Source organism: Trichoplax adhaerens, genomic scaffold (genome assembly GCF_000150275.1).
Source record: "Trichoplax adhaerens TRIADscaffold_4 genomic scaffold, whole genome shotgun sequence".
NCBI classification, from domain to species: domain Eukaryota; kingdom Metazoa; phylum Placozoa; class Uniplacotomia; order Trichoplacea; family Trichoplacidae; genus Trichoplax; species Trichoplax adhaerens.
In genome coordinates this window covers 4269549-4280868 of record NW_002060946.1, presented here as the reverse complement: position 1 = coordinate 4280868, position 11320 = coordinate 4269549, and the positions used below count along the sequence as shown (strand labels likewise).

Sequence of the window (11320 nt, the reverse complement as noted above, 5' to 3'; positions counted from 1 at the left end):
ACAAATGCAATATCTTTGGTATTTTGGTAAAGGAATATAGGATTGATGTCCTTTTCGCAATCGAAGCAATTGAATGGTATCTCTTGAGCTGCAACGTTGATGGCGTCCAAACTAGTATCCATGAATGGAATTGAGCACATCTTCTCCAATTTAAGAACCTTATTATTTCTGTCTGTATTAACTATAGCGTGTAACAGTTTTAAGTAAAATCGATATAATTTAATAGATAATTGTACGGAAACGTCAGTGCTGTTCTTGTTAATCAATGCATGGTGGAAAGATACATTAGCGAGAATTGTAGGGTACAAGATATCCCTACGACATAACGATTGATTTGTATTATTAAAAGGCAAATTACTAATAGCCATATCAAGGAAAGTATCTGTAAATGGCGATGGTGAAGTTTGCTCTTTTTCGCAGTTCGGAAGTTCAAAATTTCTAGTATTATACCTAGGAAACGAACAAATATTCACATCAGATAATCGTTGAAAAACTGCTTGCAATCCTTGCATATACTTTAAACAGAGTTTTGACTTTGTTGAACTTTTAAGCATTGAAGCATTCTCATCCCGGTACCGTAAAGCCTTTGCATTGCTGGGAATAGCGATGGCAATAACATAACTTAGGATTAATAATGAATACAAATACATTTTTCACTTTTCGGCCGTCAAATTTAGTAACTCGCACAATGCAACTTGAAAAGGATAAAAATTTGTCGTAGTGATGTTGGACTGTTTATGCGGTTTATATAAGGTCCGCATTGAACGTCCAATTATACACCTGCACCTACCGCATTCAGGTAGAAAACAATACCCAACGGTAAAGGTTTTACGACTATTCGTCTGTTCTTTTTCATTCTTTTACGTTTACACTCTACAGTATATAGACTGGAGTATACCAACTGCGTAATATTAAATTAATGTTAATTCACCTAATTCCCCTTCCTTTAATTTGCAATTTTGCATGATTAATTAAGCATTTACGTAAATGTTCACATAACACTGAGATATACCGTATACTGTAAACTAAATCGCACCGTCTGTAGTACAGTTGAGGGCGATACACCTGGGGTAAAGTGATTGGATATTTTACCGTTTTGCTGCGCCTCTTCTTCATCTTCTTATTAACAATAACAAAAGGACGTTGGGCAGGAACAGAGACCGTAAGAAAACTGATAGAAACCAACGAAGTTGAACGTAGGTAACCCCCACCCTGCTTTACAAAATCAACAATAAACAGAATTTGTAATACGTACACTACGGTAGCAGTATACTCGTAAATTATTAATTATCATCTCGTCAAGGTCTAATAAATACCTGACAAGATTATTTATTAAAGTACTAGCTTAATCTGCACACCATACCGTGCGAAACAGACAATTTATCCGTTTTATACTCAGTACGCAGTCATATCAAGAGAGGTAACCGACCAACACCATTTTACTCCGTTCTTGCAGTACGTATACCCGTATATCAATGCATTAGCAGCAAGTAAACGAGCAATTGCAAAGTTTTAGTACACCGCTTACGTGTAGACGACGATATAATTTAATTGAGGTAGGTACCGCACTCGGACGCACTTACAAATGAAGTGACAATACTATGTATTATTAAGAGTAGTTGTATCTTGAAACCTTATGCTCTTCCATTTCTAGTTGATGATGTATATTTCATTTTACTAAAGTACATGATTAAATGACTTCGTAGTGAAAATTAAAGTAGTATAACAGCAGCATAGCATTATGATAATTTTTATCATGTTCATAATTCCATTACAACCTACAGCTAAATGATTTCATTATTATTTTCATTTCATATACTACCCAATAAATAGTTTAATAATTTATTGATTGACATTAAATTTAATACTTTGCGATTATTTTGGGATATCCTCGATGTTAAACGTAAAAAAAAGCATCCTACATACGTATTATTTACTTTTCTATTCAAAATTATCGTTGTTATAAAACGCAAAAGTAGGCTATTTACTTTTCCTATTGATTGAACTACCTCGGGTATTATTTGAATATTGTGTTGGCTTTAAAGTTAATCGCTTTAATCAAAATGTGACAGTGATAATCGGATATATAGAAGGAAGAGGCATCTATAATCTTTCTTGGCATTGTAGATTTACAGGGAATATTAGGTACACTGCAGTAGAATATAACAAGAAATGGTGACGAATCGGAAACTAAACATTAGGTGTCAAGACGTTTATTGTCAAAAATAACCCTTATGGAACGCATCAGTATCACCATATTAAATTAAACTAGCTATCTACACCCGTTGGTAACGAACGGGAAGCGACTTCTTCATGACTTATGATTACTAAATCTATGTACAAAAGATTATAAAATTATGTAATTATATCTACAGTCCACGTAGCATACAACTTAACTATTGAATACAATTAGCCATTTCGTAGCACGATGAAACGAAAAAAAATAGCGAATCTCGAGCCAAATATGGTATGCATAAAGTATAAAAACTTTATTTCTGTCTTTAATTACATACACTTAAAGTAACTTAAGACTACAGTACATATCACAGTATTACTTATTACTGCAAAGCTTTTATGTACAGTATACAGTATAATATTTTTAGTTTCAGCTTTATGTATAAAATTAATGTCATGTAAAAAGTACAGGTACATTACATACAGACTGGATACAGTGGGCAAAGCATAACGAGTGTGAACTCTACTACTACGCATAAAAAGCATATAAATCATCAGCTCTGTCAACCCTAGAGCATCCTATATAATGCTACCCATATGAGAAACATAAATCACGTAAGTAGTCCTACGATTTTCAGACTTAGGCCTTGAGATTTGTCAATCGACATAGCAAAAAAACCCGAACCGAAATTGTAATCGTCTAAACTTAAAAATTAACCGTATATCCTCTGTTACCATGGGTACTTTGCGAAGTACGTAGTACTTGATGATATTACCAAGGTCCATTTGCAATTATTACTTCGAAGTAATTGCATTATCAAATAGTTAAATTATTTATTTCATGTTATATTGTACCTGTCATTGCAGTAATTTCACTACGGATAGCTGATCTCATAGTTGTCATGATTAATTGGTTTCTAAGAGCTACTATATTTATTTCAAACTCCACGCAAAAGCAATTGCAATAATTTTTGCTATGGACATTAAATAGATTACATCAGCACCGTAGCCATGTAAACTCTTTTTTACAGTCAATAATTAGAAACTAGTTATCTCATATTCTATCCGGAATAGTTGTATTGGAGTATTAATTAACTCAATCATATCTGCGAAACATATCGATATACAGTACGGTACTCATTGAATACTATGCACTTTATAAACGTCCTAGGCCTCTGTTATTGTGCTATATACTAATTGTATGCTATGTATATAACTATTCGTTAACATTATTCTATATACTTATAAAACGTATCGAAGTATAGGAAAGCAAAGCAGTACCAGTACTTTACTTCATTCGATAAACAGTATGATTACCGCACTGTACAAGAAGTGCAGTTGACAAATGTTGTATTAGAAGCAAACTCACGACCTACAAAGACTGCTAATATAGTTTACTGATTTTAATTTTAATTTGCATCTTACCGGTACAGAATTAAAAAGGAAATTATTATTATTGCTGTTAACCTTCGGCCTCAAATGAACAAAAATTATCCCCTTTCTTTTTCCTTATTTACTATTACTGCTGATAGAGCTTATTTTCTACCCTATTATTAACGATAGTATCTACTGTGTACATATAAATAGAACATTGCCATACGAGTATAGCATTAAATTTATTATTTTTAGCTTATATTACGAAGTTACCACGTAAAATTGCCGATACAATTACAGGAATATATCAGTACAGATGTCTAATCAAATGGGCTCACTATTTGTGCATTTGTCGCAGATATTTAGTAGCTTGCGTTAGTAACTATGCAGTCTATACTATATCAATTATTTTGTCCTTTGTCATTGGTATCAAGGTAAACATTGTTTTCCGGTAATTTAAGTGATACTTAGAACAATATCCGCAGGCAAGATCCGGTTAAGAAGAATGGGTAAAAGAGTAAACAAGATTTTATTAATAAATAATCTATGAAGGGGTGCAAAAAATGAAACAACCGCACCCCGATTGCTAGTCTACTGTTACAGTCCGTATATGGTATGTCTAATTCTAGTTGAGACTGGTAATAATAACAATGTTACACAAAGCGTATTATAGATTGTTGGGAAACCTTTAATTATATTACTATTACTTTTCTATCTCTATATCACTTTAGAAATCAGATAATATAGCCAGCTAGCACCTCTCAGTATTGGCATTATAATTTCAAGATATAGACACGATTAAGATTTACATCGTTTTTCCTAAATTAAATATCGACTATATCATTATAATTTGGTGTACTAGGTAGGATTAATAGACTGCAAGGTATTACTATCGCAGTTGTAATCATGGTAGTCTTCTACCAAGTTAAAGATAAAGTAACGAGCAAAGTTGATTCTGCTATAGTAGTAGGAAAAGAACAAATCGGAGTATGGTTTACGTACTTTCATAAGCACAAGAATAATAATGTACAAAGTTCCATCATTTGCTTTATAAATCCATTAAACTGCTAGATGAGTATGAAAGAAATCTGAGAATAAATAATTGAGGACCGTACTGAAATCATGAAGTGAAAGCTGGTGTAGCGCATAGATGGTCTATACTAACGGCAATTTCAGTAAGAAGTGAACCAAGGATACCTTTTAAGCAAAGTTTAGTATCTGTGTTGCCGTTTAGTGAAATAATACAATCCGCTATAGTATTTATCAATGTTCGCAACATGTTCCGCCATATTCAGATGCATGTTTTGTGAATAAAGCCTGATGACAATGGCTATATCATGACAGCAGTACAGTAATCTATACCATGCCTATACATTGATTTGATTATCGTAAGAATCTTCCTTAATGTATAATTTATCTTTCAGAAATTTAAAGATATTTAACGTATTTGCATAAAGACAAAGAATAGTAAACCCATCTCTGATACATGAGTCGACGGGTCAATCAGTAACATTATTCCGAAAGTTAAATAATTGTTATGATATTTACTCTTTATTCAGTATTTTCTTGACCTCGTTTCGTTCTCTGCCATCATATATACCAGGCTGTATTTTACGTTAATGAGTAGGCGTGACGATATGCTATGCACTATCATTTAATTTCCTTCCTTTCACTCCTGTAATTATTGCCATCTCCAAAATATAACAATATTCGGCTTTAGGATGCATAATGATTATATCAGATCGTTAATTAATCGACGAAATCAAAGCATTTTACTCTATTGGATAAATGCTAAATATCATAGTAGTACTCATAAAACACATTTACCGCTATGACGCTTGCAAGTAATTGATATTATTTTTAGTATATTACGTATTATTAAGTAGAAACAATACATTTACTGAATTTTAAAAGCAAAGTACCAAATTCTTATTAAGTTAAGCCTAACCAACTCGTAATTATACTTTTATGACAGAGATTAGTTGTCGTGTCTGCTTATGTAAACTTCTATTTTAGTATTAATTAATTGTTCAATTACTGTAATTGAACATATGTTAATATCGACTAACTTTAAGCCTCTGCTATTGTTTATTGGTCCTTTTGTACAGGCACTAATACATTACTTTAATTTAACTGATATAGATAACAATAAAATCTCGGAAACATCTTTTCCTTGAAATTCTATAAAGAATTGGGACTAAGATTTACCAATCTGAAGACAGTAACTGTTGCGCATTTTCGTGGGGAACAGGTTCGGACTCAAAGAAATACACGTGCTTCTTTTTCTAAGCTACAAGCTAACTTTATTCCGCATTACTTCTGTAGTTACCGCAAAAATCTCGCAGTCTTCATTCTAATACAGCTATATATACCGTACGCATACAATGCACAATTTCCGCATAGCGATTCTACGCTTGGGCATAATATCAATACCTAATCCTATGATAAACCATTAATCGTTATCATTCTATACATATTATCGTTTAACAATATCTATAGATACGAACCGAGTCAGTCAAACAGTACTACCTTACTATACTAACATTAAAACCAAGTCTAAGATTCAGATATATGACAGTAACAATCTATGGAAAGAAAAAAATATTTACTTAGATTGGTGCTGGAGACGTTCTTTTCGATACTACTTTTGGCTGAGCATAACTTTTTCCATCTTGTGAACTTTAACTGCTGAAGAATTCTCATTACAAGAAATGACGATGGCTATAACTCAGCTTAAGACTAACAATGGATATGAATACCTTTTCATTTTTGATCGCCAAACTTCGTAGCTCGTATAACACAATTTTTATGGTATAAAATTTTTATTAGGTACATCACTATAGGTTTTTCCTTCCTTTCGTTTTATACATATATATATGATAGTGTAGACTGGCGTATACTAACCATGTAAAATTAATACTCCTCGTCAATTTATTTGTGATTTCATATAGATAATAATACTAAAATTTTCATATGGTGTATCTGTTAATACAGTACAGTAGAGAGCAGTACTATAGGAAAGAGTGATGAGATTTGATGACGTTTAACTTCTTTTCGTAATCATAGTAATAAAAAAACAAATACCGTTCTTAATTTATTACATCCACTTTACTCTTGTTCTTGCTGTATATCATCCACAGTAAGCAAAAAATTACAAACTTATTGGTATACAGTATACGTGTAGATAACGACATCATTTAATTGAGGTAAAGTATACAGTTACAATACATCATTAGAATAATGGTGATAAAAAAATCTTATATACGTTAATTTAGGCCGATAATATCTGCTTGTATCTAGTGTACTCAAGGTTGAACTGCTGAATCTATTAGAAGTGTCAATCAGTTTTTAGCTTGATCATAATATCGCAGTGAAAAGTAGTACCCTATAGCGTTGTGTACATTGTATATTGTTGACGAAAATCATGTCACCACACTACTGTACCATTACAATACTATGATAGTTGTTAGCATGTTTATGATTTCACCATAACAACTTTCAGCTGAATATAATTTTATCATGATTTCCTATTTATGTAGGTAATATGTGAATATTTTAATTATTTATTGATTTACGCCAAGTTTAAGTCCTATGCTGGTTATTCTGGGATATTCTTGATGTTAAGCCTAAAGTAAACAGGCTACATTATTTACTTTTCTAGAGCGAATCACACTGGCTCCCTAAAAGTACCGTGATTGAGATTACTGTATGTCTAACAAGGTATACGATTACTAACAATGTAGCAATATTTGAAATACTGTAGCATAGTGTATTTATTAGTACGATAACCTTTTAACTAAATGTAATTTGTCATACGTATGCAATTATTTTCATATCATGTTAATGTAAATCAGATTTTAGTCCTAACATCATTATTCATATTTATCGTTCTTATAAAACGTAAATGTAAGCTATTTACTTTCCCCACTATGACAAGTAATATCTTGACGTTTGCAGTCTAGAGCTAGGTAAAATTTTACTGCCATTTTATTTAATTAATTTTTTATCTCAACCTTTAGGCTCTTAAGTAGGGTCTTTAGCGCTTTAGTCATATATTCTATTGAATAATACAATGCATGATATTGTATATGTTAACATATACAAATATTCCGCAATCTGCCAAGATTGAATTACTTTTAGCATTGACAAAACAAAAATTCAAAATGTTATAATACGGTTTCATGGCATCATAGCTATAATTAATCGGAATGTTACTGGAGGCGTATCATTTATTAATCGTTGGATCCCCATTTATAATATTTTCATCTATGCTATCAATTTTTTTATTTATTGATGAGGTTATGATTCAAACACAATAATTCGAAGTTATTCGTTCTTCTATTTTTCAAAACGCTAATTATAACTATTCCAGGATAGATGTATTATTATGGATCAACAGGACTGTGATGGATTATCTTATAAACAACGAAAGGCTCAAAGCGGTATACTTTTAGGGTATTCAAAGAGATTAATTAATCTAAGACTTATAATTAATGACCAGCAGCATACAAGGTTATAACTAATGATTTGCACGTGACATAGATTGTTATTTCTCTGTTCTTTTAGACTGTATACAAACTATTTTATTTCGTGTTATGAAAGTTATGATCGTAAATTTTAATTCATTCAATGATTATAGGCTGATATAGACCAAATTTTCTCTTTTATGCGGTAATTCAGCTATTAGCGCAACAAAAACATGAAATAGAGCGTATATCAATCGAAATTCTCATTGGTTGGCAACAAGGTCGACTATATTCAAACACTGTAGTAACTCTGCTCATGTGAGTATACGTATGCATATTGCTATATCTTGCCGTAATTAAGCTAATGAGTAGGTACAGTTATAGGATATGCGCTATCATTTCACTTGATCCGTCCCATTGGTGTACCAGATTAAAATAAAGCCTATTTTGATCCTGAATTATCTTTGCATCGCGTTTGATCGTTGTAGCATTTAATTTTCGATATACCGTATGATCGAATATATTATAAAATAGACACAATATATTAATTCCAATATGCTAAATTATTGTTATGCCAAATGAGAAAGAGTAATCAACTCGTAATTACACTTCTATGATTAAGATATCGTACCTACTTAAATAAACTATTAATTTAGCACCAATTAATTGTTTAATTACTGTAATAGAGTAATTGTTATTATCGACTAATTATTTGATATTATAAGCCTTCGCTATTGCTTAATTAGTCGTTTTACAAATGTACCGGTACCAATATATCACTAATATATCACTTGGATTTAACTGATATGAAGTAAGAATGAAATATTGGAAAGAGTTTTTATCCTTAAGATTGGATTAAGAATTGGAACTGAGGTTCAACAATCTGCAGACTGTAACAAATTAAATTATAGAAAGAACAAATAAAACATTTTTACTAAGATTATTTACTTAATTTTTATTCTAGCGTCAAGTACCGGCGAGATATTTACGCTATAGCAATATACAGTACGTGTCGTGACTTTTAATTTAATTTCATGGAAGATATTACGGGTAATATGCTCGTATAGTTAATAGCGTGACTTATATCTATACGACGACATTCAATTACAGTAAAGAAATTTAAAGGATGTACCAATAATAATAGAATAACGATAATATATGTAATTACCATACAATTTCACTACTAACAAAAGCAAAATTTAAGAATAGAATGATTGCATAGTAGCATAAGTACGTGAAACTTCGCAGGCAGCTTCACCAATTGTTAATTTTTCAACTATGAATATTTATTATTGCCGTAAAATTATGTCTATTCTTTCTCAATATTCTGCGCACGTATACCAAGACAAAAAAACATCAACTGTCATTATTTGTAAAAAACTTTAATGTCACATTACTTTTGCCTAAAAATAATCCAAGAAAGAGTAAAGATATTGAAGTAACTTTATTTAAATTATGTTGTTATGGCGCAGTGTAATAATTATCTTCAAGTTTTGTATCGTCTTTTAAAAGTGTTAAAACAACTTCATATGAAGCCTGTGCAAGTTTATTCTGTAATGCCAATTTGTTATTTACATACTGTACTTAAAATTATTTAAATTTAAATTCTTCCAAAAGCTGGTATATTAAAGCCAAATCTAAGTCCCACGGCTTGCAATTTTGAGGTGATTTAGCATGAAGAAGAACAAATGCTATATCTTCCGTACTTTGCTTTAGGAATATGGGGTTAACGTTAGCCTTTTCGCCGAAGCAAATAGTTGGTATTTGTTCAGTTACCTGATTGACTTGGCATAAAATACTGTTGATGAAATTATATTCGCAAATTTCAGGAATCTTTCTACATTTCCGTACATATTTAGAAGTCGTACTGAATAACAATTGCAAGTAATATAGGTATAATTTAAGAGATACTACGACGGTGGCATTCGTACTATTTTTGTTATTCAATACATGATCAAGAGATACAGTATTTAAAATTCGGGGATACAAAATGTCTTCACAATATGACGGTCGGGTCTTGTTCTTAACTGGAAAATTTCTAATGACGACATCGAGGACAGCACTTGGAAATTTTGATTGTTGAATTATTTTCCCGCAAGCTGAGGGCACAAAATTTGTAGTATTGTAGCTAGGCAAATTACAATCATCCTTGTCAGATAATGCTTGAACGGTTGCTTTCAATACTGCAATTGCACTATCGCAATTCACTGAATACTGAGAATTTCCTACATTCCAAGCTTCCTCATCGCAGCAGCGTAAATTCTTCCCTTCACTAGGAATGATGATAGTTATAATGCAACTAAAAGCCAACAATGAATACCAATCCATTTTCACTTTTGGACCAATAAATTTAGTAACTCGTACAGTACAACTTGCGATGCTGCAAAACATTTTACTAGCGATATTGGACCGGTTCCACAGTTTATATATGTGTTGCACTCTAGCGATGAGAAGAAAGAGCCGGTTAGTACCTGATCACTGGTATAAATGTGATGCTTCCCATTTTGCTGGTTATTTAACTGCATAGGAAGACTTGAAGCGTACACCGTCCTGTGTGCAACCTACTTTGTGACTACTTTCCGAGTGCCGTTACGGTGTGAAGTTAAAATGATCAGAGAAATACTTGTAGTCAGCCTCTGCACTTTTTTATAATGAATTGTTGACAACACTGAAATTGACAGTCCCTCTCCTTTTCTAGTTATTGTTTCAGTAATATCTTGCTGCATCAACAATTTTTTTCTTTCATTTCTTTCTACCTCTGAAGGGTAACTGTGCAGAATCCGTAGAGTACACCACTTTAATATGTACAATATAATGAATAGAATTCATCAATATAATTGTTACACTTTATTCATCCGGTCCATTTATTTACCATCCTGTCAAGTCATAAATCGCCCGCTGGTAATGGCAGGTTACAAAGTAATCGGTCAACTTTAAATTGATTAATTTCCCGATTGGTTTGTTAACTAAGGCGTACTGTAAAATAATAGTCAGATTGATGGCGTTTCTACATTCTTTATTTAATTAATTTTCGCGTCAACAGCAAGAAATAATAATCTAGAGAAATGGGGACTATTAAAAAGATTGATAGAGGCCACTAAGCTAAAAGTTGATAACCCATTGGTCTACTCTATATAAGCTAGAAAACGATTACAGACTTTGTAGTAAGTACACCGCACTAAAAGTATGTAGTATACTATTTGCTGTTCTATACGAGTATGTTGTCTCTGTTAAAATGATGTTTTAATTATTTATAATTATTAAAGTAAAAATACCGGACCTGGAAAATTGTGATGTAGGCGTGG

The 11320-nt window shown here is 32.0% G+C and overlaps 1 protein-coding gene across 1 annotated transcript; it reads right to left on the bottom strand.

The window, feature by feature from the left end:
* Nucleotides 1–9605: 9605 nt before the first annotated feature.
* On the bottom strand, nt 9606–10343 carry TRIADDRAFT_55660 (uncharacterized protein; the record flags this gene model as incomplete). The annotated part of the gene is made up of 1 exon (XM_002111501.1): nt 9606–10343. The coding sequence occupies one exon, from the start codon at nt 10341–10343 to the stop codon at nt 9606–9608; it is 738 nt and encodes a 245-aa protein (XP_002111537.1).
* Between the last annotated feature and the right edge of the window lie 977 nt (nt 10344–11320).